At 37.3% G+C, this 19,013-nt stretch overlaps 1 protein-coding gene and 1 long non-coding RNA gene across 2 annotated transcripts in view; one reads left to right on the top strand and one right to left on the bottom strand.

Moving 5' to 3' along the window:
• LOC131842308 (copper-transporting ATPase 1) overlaps positions 1-19,013 on the top strand; it is a 65,796-nt gene that overhangs the window by 33,360 nt on the left and 13,423 nt on the right. The window contains exons 14-19 of the mRNA XM_059190846.1: positions 5,570-5,705; positions 6,838-6,978; positions 7,950-8,058; positions 9,981-10,140; positions 12,058-12,157; positions 18,445-18,645. Of these exons, the coding sequence (XP_059046829.1) occupies positions 5,570-5,705; positions 6,838-6,978; positions 7,950-8,058; positions 9,981-10,140; positions 12,058-12,157; positions 18,445-18,645 (847 nt within the window). The remainder of the gene's footprint in view (positions 1-5,569; positions 5,706-6,837; positions 6,979-7,949; positions 8,059-9,980; positions 10,141-12,057; positions 12,158-18,444; positions 18,646-19,013) is intronic.
• On the bottom strand, positions 404-4,028 carry LOC131842270 (uncharacterized). The gene is made up of 3 exons (XR_009357485.1): positions 3,379-4,028; positions 1,295-1,340; positions 404-1,098 (listed from the first exon to the last, which is right to left on the bottom strand). It is a non-coding gene; the product is annotated as an uncharacterized LOC131842270 (long non-coding RNA).

Below are 19,013 nucleotides of genomic sequence, written 5' to 3'. Positions count from 1 at the left end.
ACTTGTCGATCCAAAAACACTAGCAAAGCTACAAATAAACGAGCTTCAGTTAAAATTATCTCGGTTACAGGAATTATTCTCTTCTTTTGACGACATACAAAATAAAATTGAGCTTCTCACGTCTGACAATATATCCCCACAATTAGAGGAACGCGACACTATCGAAAGCTCATTCTGTAAATCAATCGCTATAGCACAGGACATCTTGGAGTCAGTTTGTAAATCCGATAGACCTCCCTCTCAAGGCTCAGATAATTCTATAAAAACTAACAATGAGTACAGCATGTGTAATATTAGACTTCCGACCATCAAGCTACCCTCCTTTGACGGAAATAACCTGAAATGGCTAGAATACAGAGATACCTTCGAGTCTCTCATTCACAACAACGACTCCATCCCGAAAATCAATAAATTTCATTACTTGCGTTCGTCACTAGAGGGTAGTGCAAGTATTGTTATTAAGTCCATCAATTTCACCTCTAGCAATTATGATTTAGCATGGAATATTCTTTGTGATAGATTCAATAATAAAGTTATATTAATAAACAATCATATTAAATGTTTATTTAGTTTTGATGCATTAGGAAAAGAATCACACAAATCCCTACGTTATATGGTAGATTATTACACAAAAAACTTGAGATCCTTGGAGGAATTAAAAGAACCTGTTCAATTTTGGGATACTTTGGTTATCTATATTATGACTTCGAAGCTGGATCCTGCCACAGGTCGCAAATGGGAGGAGCATCGTAATTCATTGGATCTGTCACCTACGTTAGCTGATTTCTTTGAATTTTTACGTAGTCGAGCTAATATTTTAGAAACCATACAACACGGTCGTACTGATTCAATTAAACTTGAAAGACATAATACTTACAAAGAAAACAAACCTACAAGGTCCTTTGTTACGTCCTCGGTAGCTACAAATAAAAGAAATTGTGTTGTTTGCAATAGTAATCATTTATTATACGAGTGTGAACAGTTCAAAAATATGTCTATGGATAGCAAAACAACTACAATTAGTAAATACAAACTCTGTAAAAACTGTCTGCGTCCTGGCCATCACCATTCTCGTTGCCGCTTAAGTGCTTGCAAAATCTGTAACAAAAAACACAATTCATTATTACATCGCAATGAAAATACTAACAAAGATAACTTACCTGCGGAATCAACGACTAGTTCTTCCTTCTTGCCACGTGAGTCGCAAGTCTCTCTTTCTGCCTCTGTTTCAGGTCAGGTGTTATTATGCACAGCTGAAATAGAGGTAGTAGACACGATAAATAACAAAACTCACCTAGTGAAGGCTCTCCTCGACAGCGGTAGTCAGTCTTCCTTCGTATCTGAAAAAATAAAAAACAAAGTTAATATTCTCTGTAGAAAAACTAATATACCGATTTTAGGGGTGAACAACTGCATGACTAACTCAGTTGAATGTTGTAACTTGCTTCTGAAATCTTGCGTAAATTCATTTCAAGTAAAAGTAGACTGTTTAGTAATCCCACATATTACAAATAAATTGCCAAGTGTATTAGTAGATGTTGCTAAACTAAATATGCCATCCAATATACAATTAGCTGACACAAAATTTTTCTGTCCATCTGAAATCGACCTCTTATTAGGAGCAGACATTTATTGGGACTTAATTATGCCAAATCAAATTAAGTTGGGTAAAAATAATCCTACTTTACAGGAGTCGAAATTTGGTTGGCTTGTTGCTGGCCCCACTGGTGGTAATCCATACTCTTCAACTCCAAAAGTTCATTGCCATTTTACAAAAGAAATAAAAGAATCTTTAGCTAAATTCTGGGAAGTAGAAGAATTACAATCTAATACAAAAATATTATCGAAGGAAGAAGAATATTGTGAAAACCACTTTATACAATATACTAAACGTTTGCCTTCAGGTAGGTTCTCGGTTACAATTCCCTTTCGCGAACCACCCGAAAACGTTTTAGGTGGATCACACAGTATAGCTAGAAAACGCTTTTACAATTTAGAAAAAAGATTGGCAAGAAATGGTCACAAAATAGACTATTCCAACTTCATACAGGAATATGAGAGTTTGGGACACTTGTCACAGATAGAACGACCTAAGTTCGGATATTTTATTCCACATCACGCGGTTATACGTGAAAACAGTGAGACAACCCGACTTAGAGTAGTATTTAATGCATCGTTTAAAACAGATACAGGTAAATCGCTAAACGATTTAATGATGATAGGTCCAGTTGTGCAAGACGACTTATTGTCTATTTTATTGCGATTTAGATACAATAAATATGTCGTTACGGCAGATATTACAAAAATGTATCGTCAAATCGAAATTGACCACTCGCAGCGACATTTACAATTAATTTTGTGGAGAGATAATGATCGAATTCCTTTAAAAACTTTACAACTTAATACTGTAACATATGGAACAGCCGCTGCGTCATTTCTCAGTACCAGATGCTTACTTCAGCTAGCTGAAGAATGCACTGACCCAGTTGTTGCTGATGTTATAAAACATGATTTTTATGTCGACGATTTGATTACGGGAAGCTCATCAAAATCAATATTAGCTAAATCGGTGCAGGCAGTAGTGCAAAAATTAAATCAGGGCTGTTTCTCATTACACAAATTTCGGTCCAATGTCCCTGATTTATTAAAAGAAATTACTCCAATTGATCAAACACAGGATTTTTGTAAGGAAAGTTCCATACTAGGATTAAAATGGCAACCAAGTACCGACAAATTAAAATTTTATACACAGTTAAATATTGATACAAATGTAACTAAACGAACTATTTTATCTACATCATGTAAGGTTTTTGATCCCTTAGGTCTACTTTCTGCATGTACAATAATACCTAAAATACTTTTACAAAAGTTATGGCTTTCGAAATTGGAGTGGGATGAACCTGTTCCAGACGTAATAAAAGAGAAATGGTTAGAATTTTCTCACAATTTGTCAACATTTTATGATTTTGAAATACCAAGATACGTAATGTGCGAACAGCCCACAAACATTACACTTCATTGTTTTACTGACGCGTCACAAACATCATACGGTGCTTGCATATATTTAAAGTCACACAATAATACAACTGGCATTACTGATATCAAATTACTTTGCGCTAAGGCTAAAGTAGCTCCAATTAAACCCGAACTTACTATCCCTCGGCTTGAACTACTAGGAGCTCTTCTAGGCGCACGTTTATATTCTAAAGTTATAAGTTCTCTGAAAGCAAAAATATCTAAGTCATTTTTTTGGTGTGACTCCACTATTGTTTTGATTTGGCTAAAATCGCCACCTAAAACACTAAAAACATACGTCTGTAATCGTATCGAAGAGATAAGAAAACTTACTGATCAAAATGCATGGAGGCATGTACCTACCCATTTAAATCCCGCCGATTTAGCTTCTAGAGGAGTCTCGCCACAGCAGCTTATTACATCTTCGTTGTGGTGGGAGGGTCCTTCATTCTTGTATGAACCTGAAACAAATTGGCCAGTAGATAGTACAAATAATCTCACGTCGGTACCTGAAACAAAAAGAATTTTATTAGTACAAAATGAAGAAATTATCGAAAATATAATACCTTTTAATAAATTTTCAAAGTTATACAAATTACAGAGAGTTGTTGCATATATTCATAGATTTTTATACAATTGTAAAAATATTGAAAATAAGTTGACAGGGGTACTAACTAATAAAGAAGTATATGAATCTTTACTTACCATTGCCAAACACTCTCAAAAGGATTCCTTTTTTAATGAAATAAATATTCTTTCTAAAGACAAAACACTTTCAAAAACGTCCAACATTATTTCGTTAAATCCTTTTATGGATTCTTCCGGCATTTTACGTGTCGGTGGACGGATACAAAATGCGTTACAATGTACCTACGGAAAAAGACACCCCATATTAATTGACCCTCATCATCAATTTACAAAGTTACTTTTTGAAAGGGAGCATCTTCGATTGCTTCATTGCGGTCCTCAACTTTTATTAAGCTCGATCCGCGAACAATTTTGGCCGTTAGGCGGACGAAAATTGGCTACAAAGACAGTAAATAAATGCATGACTTGTAAACGCTTCAAGGCACAATCCTTACAGCCTCTCATGGGAAGTTTACCAAGCTCACGAGTTACTCCAGCGCTCCCATTTGAAACCTGTGGTACAGATTTTGCAGGGCCATTTTATATATTGAACCGCAAGGGTAGAGGCGCAAAAACTACGAAGGGATACTTGTGTATATTTGTATGCTTCGCCACTAAAGCTTTGCATTTAGAAGTTGTTACCGACTTAAGCACTCAGGCATTTTTACTTTGTTTGCGGCGGTTCATATCACGTCGCGGAAAACCACACACAATATACTGCGACAATGGTAAAAATTTTGTAGGAGCGAATGGAGAGTTAGTTAGACTTTTAGCAAGGGCAAATAATGATGTAAGCCAATTCTCATGTAAAGAAGGCATTAATTTCAAATTTTCACCGCCTTACTCGCCTAACTTTGGGGGTATATGGGAGTCCAGCGTAAAAATGGCAAAATTTCACCTAAAGCGTGTAATAGGCAATGCAAATTTAACCTTTGAGGAAATTACTACCGTTTTCGCACAAATTGAGGCAATATTAAATTCTCGTCCGTTGACTGCACTATCATCGGACCCATCAGATTTATCTCCTTTAACTCCTGGGCATTTTCTAATTGGTCGTCCGTTGACTTCATTACCTTCACCAGTTATAGAAAGGAACAATGTCACACGATACCAGCTTATTGAAAAATTGCGACAACACTTCTGGCAAAGGTGGTCCAAGGAATTCCTGTCTGAATTACAAGAACGAGTGAAATGGCGTACAAAATGTCAAGAAATAAAACCAGATGACTTGGTTATAATTAAAGATGAACAACTTCCACCTATGAAATGGCTGCTTGGTCGTGTTGTAAAGCTCTATCCTGGATCAGATGGCATCACGAGAGTGATTGATGTAATCACAAAAAAGGGCATCCTGAGAAGAGCCGTTTCTAAAGTATGTTGCCTGGAAGAATCAAGATGCGACACTTGAGTCCTTGAAAGACCAGCTTTCAAGGGGGCCCAGTATGTTAACGCCTCACCGTAATACAATATAAATAATAACTGGTTCCTGATGCGGTGAGGCGGGGAGCGGGGCGCGCGTCGTCTAGTTTCTGTGTTACGTGCATATTGCGATCTCTGTAATTGCATCCATCATTTCATTCCATTACACACCTTCCTACAAAGCGCTGTATTTTTATTTCGCATCGATATCAACTTTAACAAAAGTAATAATAAAATTATTTAAAAGAGCAACACGCAAGTTTCTTGCTCGTTCTTCTTGTGATAAAACAGCTTGTCGAATGAGCGGTAGATTAAAAAAATGTAATGACTATTCAAAAGTGCTTCAATGTAAGTTTATTTGAATAAATGATTTTCTATTCTACTGCCAGTGATTCTCATTGTAGGTCTAACAGAAACGTATAAGAGTTGAGTTTCTTGTCAATTCTTCTAAGCACCCTGGAAAGAGCTAGCAAGAAAGAAATTTGTCATTGTGATGTGATTGTTTCAGCTATTTGTACTCTCTGGCCGTGGTGATAGCGGCAATGGCGATGCAGCAGGACATAAGTCCTATGACCTTCTTTGACACGCCGCCCATGCTGCTCGTGTTTGTCTCACTCGGACGCTGGCTCGAGAATATTGCTAAGGTACTATTGTAATGTAATGTAAATATTGTAATGGGTGAAAACTGTGATTGGTACAAAAAATTTAATCAGTGTTCACAACCTGAACAGACCAGTCCCCACAAGCAGCACCCGATCACGAGTATGGCGGATGAGTCAGCCATCATTGCACTCAACCATATTAGAGGGAGCACATCGACCCGGCCCACCACGCCGCCACAAGTTCGAACTTTATAGCGAGCATGACTGTTTCAAGTTACTCCACTACGTCATTTATATTATTTATAATATAAATGCACTCAACCATATTAGAGGGAGCACATCGACCCGGCCCACTAGTTACTCCAATTACTCCACTACGTCATTTATATTATAAATAATATAAATGACGTAGTGGAGTAACTTGAAACAGTCATGCTCGCTATAAAGTTCGAACTTGTGGCGGCGTGGTGGGCCGGGTCGATGTGCTCCCTCTAATATGGTTGAGTGCAATGATGGCTGACTCATCCGTCATACTCGTGATCGGGTGCTGCTTGTGGGGACTGGTCTGTTCAGGTTGCGAACACTGATTAAATTTTTTGTTCTTTGCGATAGCATATGCTGGTGGTCACTCTATTCTCTCAAATTTGAATTTTAAAAACTATATTTATTATAAACATGTTCCACTATTATTTGAAAAAAATACGAGTCAGTTCTTCTCATCTCGATATCATTCCGAACTGACGGTAGATTTGACATATCATAAGAGTCTGTGATGACAGGAGCGGTGGTGAGAGTAAACACACACAGTAGGGTGTAACTTGTATATTAACTGTTCCATCTTGAATTACTCTAGCTTACACTAATTACATAAACTATATATATGAGGTACTGCGTGACCTACGTGTCGTTATATAAAACGTACACTGGCACAATCTACTATCGAACGTGCTGATTTGCATCACTATATCACAAGTCTGTAATAGACCTACACGAATAGAGATATTTTGAATTTGATATATATATAATACATTTACACCCGTGCGAAGCCGTGGCGAGTAGCTAGTAGGCTATAATTTATAAGAATATTATGTAAATTGTGCGAAATAATGATAAATGTCAATTTAGTGTGATGCAAACAAAGTGCCGAGGGTCAGTTAATGTATAAATGTTTCAGGGTAAAACATCAGAGGCGCTGTCAAAGCTGCTGTCGCTGAAGCCGACGGAGGCGCTGCTGGTGACCCTCGACGAGGACGGGAACGTCATCAAGGAGAGGGGCGTGCCCGTCGACCTCGTCGAGAGGGGGGACGTGCTCAAAGTAACTGAACTCTGTTTTTTTTAACCTCGAAGCCTAAATTGACAGGTGTAAATGTCAAATTTTCTATTAATGTTACCAGCTGTAGCTGCGATACCGATTTATTAAACCGTAATTTTATATTTTAGACAATTTAAAGCTTTTTACGTAATTAGTTTTATTTTAATTCTTTTTTTTTATATACAGAGAATCTATATATAACAGTATATAGATTCTCTGTATATAAAAAAAAAGAAAAAGAGGAAGCTGCTGTAAAAGAGCGAAAAAGAGGAAGGCACTACAAAATATGGTATGATGATATTAGAAAGCTTGGAGACCTTTGATTGGAGTCTTTTCTGTCTAAAGGATGCGTTGCTTAAAGTCTGATGAACAGAATCATCATCTTCTAAAAAAAAAAAACATGACAATGTATATGGAAGAGCGGGATGTACCTGACAGTTTTCATGGCATTTCCATGCTTACTAGGTCATCCCAACACTATATTATTGGAACTGAATTGTTTTTAAAGAAATAAACATTTTTTTCATTTTTCAATCATTACATAGTATAAAACAAAGTCGCTGTCGCTGTCTGTCCGTCCCTATGTATGCTTAAATCTTTAAAACTACGCAACGGATTTTGAAGCGGATTTTTTTAATAGAGTGATTCAAGAGGAAGGTTTATATGTATAATACATGTACACCCATGCGAAGTCGGGTGGGTGGCTAGTTAATAATAACATATAACTAATATTTATCGTAACTATTTAAACTTATAAGTAAATACTTCTGTTAAATTGTATATTTATGTGTCAATTATTTTATGAAGGTGAAGATTACCATTTTATATCAGTTAGACTATTGTTTCTCATTTCTGTGCTATAAATAAAGAACTAGTTGAAGTAATAACCTGGACTAATTTAAATGATTTTCAACAGTCATGTTTTCATTTGCTATAGTGGTGTAATGCTTAAAATATTGTTCGTGTTTTGTCAGGTGATCCCTGGAGCTAAGGTACCGGTGGACGGGCGCGTGTTGTCCGGACAGAGCACGTGTGACGAGTCACTCATCACCGGCGAGTCCATGCCTGTAGCCAAGACTAAAGGTCCCGTTTGAACACACCTCACAATTAGCATACTTAATCACTTTGTTAGCTACGGGTCACGTTCCAGAAAAAGAATTATCACTATCATTACATAGTATGAAACAAAGTCGCTGTCAGTCCGTCCCTATGTATGCTTAAATCTTTAAAACTACGCAACGGATTTTGAAGCGGTTTTTTTAATAGATAGTGATTCAAGAGGACTGTGTGAAAGATGATATGGTAAGAAAGGAATTAAATAACGCGATGACTGCGAACAGGGATGAATGGAAGCGAAAAACATATTACGCCGACCCCAAATAAATGGGATAAGGATGAAGCAGATGATGATGGTTCATATGTATAATATATGTGTGTACACCCATACGAAGCCGGGGCGAATAGCTAGTTATTGATAAAGAAATATTATTATTGAAGTTTCTTGTCTCTAGTGATAGAAAACAGCGGCTATATGGAGTGTATATATGTACATACACATATATGCGTCCACGCACACAGACACACAAGCCAATTCTTCATTATACGTTCGTACAAAATGCGTATTATATAAGTTTATTTATGATGATTAATTTTTTTTCAAAAACATATATGGAACTTGACCTGCATAGTACATATGAATGTGGAAATAGAAATAGATATAGAAATAATCTTTATTCAAATAAACTCATTACAAGCACTTTTGAATAGTATATATAATATTTTGATTCTACCACTCATTCGGAATGCAGATTCATCACAAGAAGAATGAGCAAGAAACTTGTGTGTTGCTCTTTTTGATAGATGTTTTTTTATATAAATAATTACAGTGTAACAAGTAAGAGGCATGCGACAATCAACATAGAAATCGCTACGCACTCATTATTAGTGTAATCAGATAATATTATCAGTGCTATGTATTTAAAATTTTTCTACAAAAACATTATTATCGTTAACGAATTCTTCAATTTTATAGTAAGCTTTTTTGCAAAGGAAGTGTTTTATTTGACATTTAAATCTTTTTTCTGGCAGATTTATAACAGACTCTGGTATTTTATTGTAAAACCTTACGCAATTGCCATAAAACGAATTACTAACTTTAGCCAAACGACATTTAGGTAAAATCAGTTTGTTATTGTTACGTAAGCTTTTATTAGTGCAATCACTAACTCTTTTGAAACTGTCTATATTCTTCCTGACATACATGATGTTTTCATAAATATATTGAGAAGTGGATGGTTATAAGGGCAGAGGAAGGCCGAAAAAGAGATGGATGGACTGTGTGAAAGATGATATGGTAAAGGGAGTAAATAACGAGATGACTGCGAACAGGGATGAATGGAAGAGAAAAACATATTACGACGACCACAAATAAATGGGATTAGGAAGAATCACATGGAACTTGACACAGCATTTTTATGCTTACTACGCTATTGCGTATTTTAATTGTTAAAAGAAATGAACTTTTTTTGTATTTCACCCGTATAGATACAGTATGCGGTAAACTCGCTTCCCTACCCAAAAGTATCACTAAAAATATTTGACTTCAACGTGGTAGACGCTGGAGTCAAACATTTTAACGATGCTTTTGGGCATGTCACGTGCCGAATCGAATGACCAATTCCTCTAACTTGGGGTATAGATCTTTATGGAATGGTGCACCCGCCTGCGCTAACGGTCTACGCTGGCGGGCCACCAGTGGAGGATGATAAGATGAGCATGAGGTCAGGTCAGTTAGCCCATCGTGACATATTCACCAAGAATTTATCATGATGCTTTCCAGAGAGAACCGCGTGGAGGTCAACCTGACATGGTACATTGCTAGCAATGGGGTCAGTCCACATTATGTACTAAGTATCCCCTTCCCCCTCTAACTTGGGGTAGTCTCGGGGTAATCATGAAGACATATGAGAGTGACTCGCAAGTGAGAGGTGCGGTGTCGGTTGCAGATAGCGTGGTGATCGGCGGCAGCGTGAACCAGCACGGCGCGCTGGTGATGGAGGCCACGCACACCGGGGACGCCAGCACCCTCGCGCAGATAGTGCGCCTCGTCGAGGACGCGCAGGCCTCCAAGGCTCCAGTGCAGCGCCTCGCAGACACGCTCGCGGGGTATACCACACTTATAAAATTAAATCACCTCTCTTCTTGAATTATCTATATTATAGAATTCGATATTTTGTTATATAAATATATTACTATGTATTTTCAAAATTAAAATTTACTAAAGATTTAGTTTTCAGCAGAGAAACGTTTTCGTTTTATATCTAGTTTCGAGGATTTAAAATACAACCTTGAAAGATATTTAATAGCGCTATATTTGTGTGAATACTGGATATTTCATTATGAGTTTACAATGTAGTAGGTCGACAACAGCTGATGGTTTCTTATCTATAACTCTATAACGTATATTCTAATTTATTTTTTTATTTAAACATTATAATTAGATTAAGTCTACAAAAAATAGTCTACCAGTAAATGACATTGATTAAATTTTTAATAAATATATCTTTACGTGGAACTGGTTTAGTAGTTGATTTTACCATTATTAATTATTTATGATCACAGCTTGCAATAGATCTTATTATTACAAACTAAAAGATATATTATACGTTATTAAGGTTTCAATATCGTATCGGTTCGGAAATACCATTGCTGGAAGCTGATACCACAATGTGGTTGGGCGTGGCGAAAAGTTTCTAGAAAACTGCATCGTGGAGGACTGCCATAATATTCAATAGTACTTAAATTTAAATTTATTTCTAATATTGAATATAAAATGTTGTATTCGATTCTATATGCGTGTAAAATATATCAACTCTATGTACTAGTAAAAGTATTAATTATAATAAAATAACGACTATATAACATTGATTTAACTATGTCTCTAACACAATTCACTTTAGCAATTAAAATACAACCAGCACATCCTGTGCTCAAAGACCGAATGCCGCGGCCTACAAAAACCCTCCCTTTTATACAGAGAAGATATGAGTGGGGGTTATATGCAACTAGTTTAACGATACCGAGTAATAATGAAACTACCTTCTTTTAATATAAAATATCAGATTTTTCGACAATATCGATGTGAACATTTACATGCGTAAGGTTAGACAGTACACTGATACTGATACTGCCAGATTAGTTTATTTTAGTTATTTTCATAGTTTACTCGCTTATGGAATATTATTATGGCGAAAAGCAGCAGATATTAAAAATATATTCCAAAAACGTGCCATTCGAGCGATCTACTGTATGAAGAGTCGTGACTCATTAAGAGAGAAATTCAAAGAAGCAAATATTCTCACCGTTGCTTCTCAATTTATATATTCAAATATCCTATATGTTTCTAAAAATCTTGACTTATTTCCAAAACACAGCAATATTCATAATATTAATACTAGATTTAAAGACAAACTTGCTGTCCCCAAGTATCGTTTAGAAAAAGTTAATAGGTCTTTTATGGGAATAGGTATAAAAATTTACAATAAGATACCAAAGGATATACTGGAATTACCCTTAAATAAATTCAAAACATCTGTTAAATCATATTTACTGCGCAAAGCCTATTACTCACTAAACGATTACTTGAATGACGAGCGTGCATGGCAATAGTTGTTCATGCACGGGATTTTCATTTAATGTTAGACATAGACACCTATATAAATGTACATTGTAAATAAACTGGTTTTAAAAAAAAAGTAATTCAATTGAGTTTCTTGCCAGTTCTTCTCAATTGGATCTATATACCGAACTTGGCGGTAGGGAAAAAAATTATAATGTAAAAACTTGACGTTCATAAGCGGCTAAAATATCCTACATGAATAAATAGAAATATAAATAATCTTTATTCAAATAAACTCATTACAAGCACTTTTGAATAGTCATATTTTGATTCTACCTCTAATTTGGAATGCAGATGCATCACAAGAAGAATGAGCAAGAAACTTGTGTGTTGCTCTTTTTTAAAAAAATGATTTTTGAATTTGAATTTGAATTTATTTACTTATTATTTGTATATTGTGGTAGGTATTTCGTGCCGCTGGTAATCTTCTTGTCTCTGCTGACGCTGGTCTGCTGGATCGTGACTGGTGCCATCGACGTGCAGCGCATCAAGAATGTCACTCCGGTAAGTGTACTTGTATCAAACGATTTTTTTTTTATATCATAATTGAGCACGTTTGACCGCAATCTCACCTGATGTTAAGGGATGATGTGGTCTAAGCTGTTACACGCAAGCTCGAATAGTGCCTATTCACTCTTGACTTAAAAGACCCAATGTTGTAAGAGGCAGGAAAAATAGACGCTGGTAGAGAGTTCCACTCCTTAGCTGCTCTCATAAGGAAAGATGATGCAAAACGGTTAGTTCGAGCAGCTGGGATGTCAATACACGATACAGTACAATGTACTATAACTATAATTTTTACTAATTAATTATGAAATTTCTATAGCATTTATAGTGTTGCGGGTGAATGATACGATGTTGTTGATTGAGAAGATGTATATTATAATCTTGGAAATAAGACCAGAAGAGATTTAAATAAAAAATATTTTTAGCTAACTGAGGAAATTAGACTCAAAAATAAATTTATAACAATACAATTTAATTGTAACCGTTTAACAATACATCTAAATTTAAATAATACGAATCAAAGTGATAACTTCTTACATCGCTTTTTTGTACTGCAAAAATAATTAAACACGAATACTAATTACAAACAGAAATAATTAACCTCCAATTCAAATCAAACAAAACAACACTATGAACTTAGAAATATTATAACCGATAGCTAAACTAGCAGAGTAACGACCTAGCAGTCTAAATCACAAAGCGAGAGTGTGTCGGTGCTGAGAAGGCATCGCTGTTTATAGAGTCTTCCCTCCACTCTTGATCTTCTTTCCAACAATAGATGATAATAGACTGACAATATGTACATAGAAATATTGATCTTATATACTAAATAACAATAGGAAAATGTAAGGTGGGGTGACACTATGGCTGTATACGTACATAAATATATTGTATAGGCAGCGCGCATGCGAAGCTGCGCGCGCAACTTAAATATGTCAACTGTCTTGTCTCATATAAAATTAAATTAGATAAACGTTTGCTTTGTTATTTTATTTAAATATATATAAAGATAATCCAGATCAAGCCCATAACTGGTGACCCCGCTCTTGGACAGAACCGTAAGGATATAAAATACATATTTTTAAAGAACAAAATTACATATAAAACACAATTTTACTGATATATGAACATCATGTCTTTGGAAAATACAATAGCTACCGAACCATCTGAACTGTTTAGAGTCGGAATACGCGTTCCTCCTTTCTGGCCGGAAGAGCCAGAAATATGGTTCGCACAAGTCGAGGGACAATTCGCAGTTTCAATTATTACATCAGATATAACAAAATTTAATTACGTTATTGGACAACTGGATCATCAATTTTCGAAAGAAGTCAAAGATATTATTATCTCTCCACCTTCCACTGAAAAATATGATAAATTAAAAACAGAGCTTATCAAACGTCTAAGCGCCTCACGTGAAAAACAAGTAAAACAACTTCTCATGCATGAGGAATTAGGAGACCGCCGCCCATCTCAATTTTTGAGACATTTACAAAGTCTCGCAGGACCCAACGTTCCAGAAGACTTCATCAAGACTATCTGGACAAGCAGACTACCACACAGCGTACAAACGGTGATAGCCGCTCAACCCACAGCGTCACTGGAGATACTTTCAGATCTGGCAGACCGCATCCAGGATATCGCTCCAGCTACACCGCAGGTATCAGCCGCTTCAGTTCCAGCATCATCGCTAGACACCATGGCTAACGAGATAGCTGAGCTTCGAAGACAGATGAAGATGCTTCTAGATCGTCAGTCTCGTTCCCCGTCTCGTCAACGAAGTCGCAGCCACTCGAAAACGCAATCAGAGTCCAACTATAGAAAATTCCCGAACTGTTGGTACCACGCAAAGTTTGGATCAAAAGCTAAGCGTTGTGTGAAACCATGTAAATATCATGCGGGAAATGCAGAGGGCGGTCTGTAATGGCGACGTACGACCGTCCCAATACGTCTGGTCGCCTGTTTGTTGTAGATCGTCGGTCGAAGATGCAATTTCTTGTCGATACAGGTAGCGACGTTTGTGTCTTCCCACGGCGAGCACTACATGAGCGTCGTCCTAAATCAGATTTTGAATTATCTGCTGCAAACGGTACAACAATTAACACATTCGGATATACTCATCTAGATTTGGATATTGGTTTACGTCGCGATTTCCCATGGCGTTTCATCGTTGGTGATGTCACTAAAGCAATTATAGGAGCTGATTTCTTGAAGTTCTATGGCCTTCTTGTAGACATACGTAACCAACGTTTGCTGGACAATACAACGACACTTTCTATCGTTTGTTCTCCTGCTCACTCATCAACTGCCATTTCTTCTATCAAGATACCAATCGGTGACTCACGGTACGACCAAATTCTGAAAGATTTTCCCGAAATCACACATCCATCTGGAAGACAAGCTGAAGTTAAGCACAGTACTGTTCATTTTATCAGGACCACACCAGGACCACCTATATCCTGCACACCACGCCGCCTCGCACCAGACAAACTAAAAATAGCAAAAACAGAATTTGAGAATATGCTGAAATTAGGTATTACACGACCTTCAGAAAGCTCCTGGGCATCGCCACTACATCTCACACCAAAGAAAGATAATGGATGGCGACCTTGTGGAGATTATCGAATGCTGAATGCTCGCACCATACCTGATAGATATCCTGTCAGACATGTCCATGATTTCACACACAGTATATCAGGTTGTACAGTATTCTCAACAATTGATCTTGTTAAAGCCTTCCATCAGATTCCTGTTAATACAGACGATATTCATAAGACTGCCATCACAACACCATTCGGATTATATGAATTTCCTGCCATGACCTTCGGATTACGAAATGCAGGTCAAACTTTTCAGCGTTTTGTGGATGAAATTACACGAGGGCTAGATTTTGTCTATCCATACATTGACGATTTTCTAGTGTTTTCGAAGAATGAAGACCTCCATGAAGAGCATCTGCGCATACTATTCCATAGACTGAAGGATTACGGTATCATTCAAAGGAAGTCAAATTTCTTGGATACAGTATATCAGCCGACGGAATTAAACCTCTTGAGGAGAAAGCTGAAGCTATCAAATCATTTCCACCTCCGAAGACAGTTCGAGAACTTCGAAGATTTTTAGGAATGCTTAATTTCTACAGACGGTTTATTCCCGGAGCTGCAGAAACTCAAGCACCCCTTCATTCTCTAATGATTGGTTCTGTAAAAGGATCTCACCCTGTCAACTTATGTGGTGACACACTTCAAGCATTTGAGGATTGTAAAGAAAGTCTCTGTCGTGCTACACTTCTCGCTCATCCCGATTGCCAATGTAAATTAGGTCTTGTCACAGATGCATCAGATAAAGCAATTGGTGCTGCATTACAGCAATATAAAGACGGTGACTGGCAACCGCTTGCTTTCTTTTCACGTAAGTTAACCGCAGCACAACAAAAATATTCTCCATATGATCGAGAACTTCTCGCGATTTATGAAGCATTGAAATATTTTAGACACATGGTTGAAGCTAGAGATTTCACAATTTTCACAGACCATAAACCATTATGTTTCGCTTTTCATCAACGCAAAGACAAATGTTCACCGAGACAGTTTCGTCATCTCGATTTTATATCGCAGTTTACAACTGACTTAAGACACATCTCTGGTAAAAATAACATAGTCGCTGACACATTGAGTAGAGTAGAAGAACTAGAACTTTCTATAGATTTCTCTCAACTATCTGAATCACAAGCATCCGATCCAGAATTAAGAGAAATGCTGGACCATAAAACATCATTACATTTGGAGAAGGTAAAGATACCTGGAACTCACGCCGAATTATATTGTGACGTAAGCACTCCAATTTCAAGGCCCTTTGTCACAAAGCCACTGCGGAAACAAGTTTTTAATAGCCTACATGCATTAAGCCATCCTGGTGCTAATGCAACGGTCAAGTTAGTAGCAGAACGCTACGTATGGCCTGGTATTAAAAAAGACTGCAGAGAGTGGACACGTACATGTTTAGCTTGTCAACGATCTAAGATAACTAGGCATGTATCATCCCCTTTGGGTTCATTCCAACTGCCACGAGCACGATTTATGCACGTACATATAGATCTCATCGGACCACTTCCAATTTGTAATGGAAACCGCTATTGCCTCACTGCTATAGATCGCTTCAGTCGATGGCCTGAGGTGATACCAATACCCGATGCTACAGCTGAAACAGTCGCAAAAGCTTTGCTCACTGGTTGGATATCAAGATTTGGATCACCCATAGATATAGTAACAGACCGTGGTAAACAGTTTGAATCTTCTCTATTTCAACATCTATCCAAAATATCAGGATTTCATCATAAGAAGACTACTGCATATCATCCTGCATGCAATGGAATTATAGAGAGATTCCATAGACAGTTAAAAAATGCCATTACATGTCATGCAACTGAAAACTGGATGGAAGCCTTACCTTTGGTACTACTTGGAATTCGAAGTGCGTATAAGGAAGATCTTCAAGCGAGTACTGCAGAAATGGTCTATGGAGAACCGCTGCGCTTACCGGGAGAATTTATTGACCCCAGCACAGCTGTAACAACAGACGTCACTGAGTACAGCGCTCGATTGCGCTCGTTTGCAAATAATTTGAAACCTTCACCTGCTTCACGCCACGTAAAACCATCCATATTTATTTTTAAGGACTTACCAACTGCTAGTCATGTCTTCCTAAGAGATGATGCAGTACGAGCTTCCTTGCAACCTGCATACACCGGTCCATATGCTGTACTAGAGAGATCTGAAAAAGTATACAAAATAATAGTAAAAGGCAAACCTGTCACTGTATCCGTCGATCGCTTAAAGCCAGCGTACATATTAGATGACAGCAGCCGCACTCCACCTGAATGCTCCGACGATACGCCTGCACCTGAAAAAATAAAAACTAAAACAAGATTAGGACGTATAGTAAAATTTCCAGAGTATTATCGCCCGTAGGAACGGTCTCTGGAAGGGAGTAATATGGCTGTATACGTACATAAATATATTGTATAGGCAGCGCGCATGCGAAGCTGCGCGCGCAACTTAAATATGTCAACTGTCTTGTCTCATATAAAATTAAATTAGATAAACGTTTGCTTTGTTATTTTATTTAAATATATATAAAGATAATCCAGATCAAGCCCATACACAGTTTAGACACAGCAGTGCTTAGTAGACAATATTGGATTTGTCCTACTAGACATTATTAAATGCAATTATTATTATGATGTATCTAGGTAACTGTGTCCCATATAGAGTAAACTGTGCTTTGTGTGTGAATTAGATGCAGTTCTATTATTTATAATGAGAGAAATGCATTCTAAAAATAAAAAAAAAAATGAACAGTAGTATATAATCACTAATATTAAAAAGATGTAAAGTGCGATTTTTTATAACATAGTACATATAATACTGTACATTTATCAACGTAATAATAAAAAATAAAACCTTAAAAGAAAATGGTGTCTAAAATCATTATTACATAGTATAAAACAAAGTCACTGTCGCTGTCTGTCCGTTCCTGTATGTTTGTATGAATCTTTAAAACTACGCAATAGATTTTGAAGCGGTTTTTTTTAAATAGAGTGATTCTAGAGGAAGGTTTATATATATAACACATGTACATCCAGACGAAGTCGGGGCGAGTAGCTAGTAATTAATACAGTTGCAAAAAACGGGTGATACATAATGCAGACGATGTCATGTGGGTTGACTAGTATAGATTATTTTTCGGCATCTTATGAAGCGAGCAAGCAAGCATGGTCTACCTCGAGGTTTCGAGGCCCGGATCAGATAATGTATATGCCGGCGAGTCCGGGCCTCGAACCTTCGTTCTTTGCCCGGGTATATTGCTGGGGTGTATCATCCCCAGGATCCTTCGTTTTCGCGTGTCGCGTTATATTAATGTTGTAGATTAAGATTAGAGACTCGGGAACGAGTGAGATCGTTCACTAACTCTTCCTTCCCCTCTCCTTCAATGTAACTGCAACGTGTGTTAGTAACTCCAGCAAAATAATCTTCTATTAATTAATTAGTGGTTTTATTTGTGTCAGAAATATAACAATTATGCAATAAAAAAAAGAATAAAGTAAAATTTCGATGAACTAGTCTTTCTTTCATAAGGCGATAGTAGACTCCTAAGTCTCGCCAGCCGTGGCGGAGGCATCTGGCGCTACCAGTTCTCCACGCGGTTAAAATCCTAATCAATATAGCTTTATTTCAATTACAATAAAGATAAAAAAAATCTATGTTCGGTGTGTCGTCGAGCAGGAGATGTACCTGAACGCTGGCTACTCGGACTGGGAGCTGATCGTGCAGACTGGGTTCCACTTCGCGCTGTCGGTGCTGGCCATCGCGTGCCCGTGCGCGCTGGGGCTGGCCACGCCCACCGCCATCATGGTCGCCACCGGCGTCGGGGCGGACCTCGGGCTGCTCATCAAGGGGGCCGAGCCCCTCGAGAACGCGCACAAGGTACGCACACCCCAGGTCTTAGCTAGGTTTAGGCCGTTGCATTAATTCCGATGGTCGCGGATTCCGATGGTGTTCAATTCGCAAGGTATAAGTATTTGTATTGTTTTGGATATTTTATGTATGTATTTAAAAAAACAGAAAGTCGCCTGCAATCGTGAGTGATTGCATTTAACTAATTTTGTGTTCACTCGTACTACAATCCCGCATGCTTTTGTGCCTTTCTTTAACAATTAATTAGCATTACAAAATGATGGACATAATATCAAAAGAAAGTGAAATTAAACACATGCGTGATTACGCGCAAAATAGTACTCCCGCTGATTTTTAAAATTCAAAATTCAAAATTTAAAATTCAAAAATCATTTATA

This window comes from Achroia grisella, unplaced genomic scaffold (assembly GCF_030625045.1).
Source record: "Achroia grisella isolate CSIRO2021 unplaced genomic scaffold, CSIRO_AGI_Agris_v1 utg2156, whole genome shotgun sequence".
In the NCBI taxonomy this organism is placed as follows: domain Eukaryota; kingdom Metazoa; phylum Arthropoda; class Insecta; order Lepidoptera; family Pyralidae; genus Achroia; species Achroia grisella.
The sequence above is the reverse complement of the archived record's forward strand: the minus strand, read 5'-3'. Positions and strand labels throughout refer to the sequence as shown.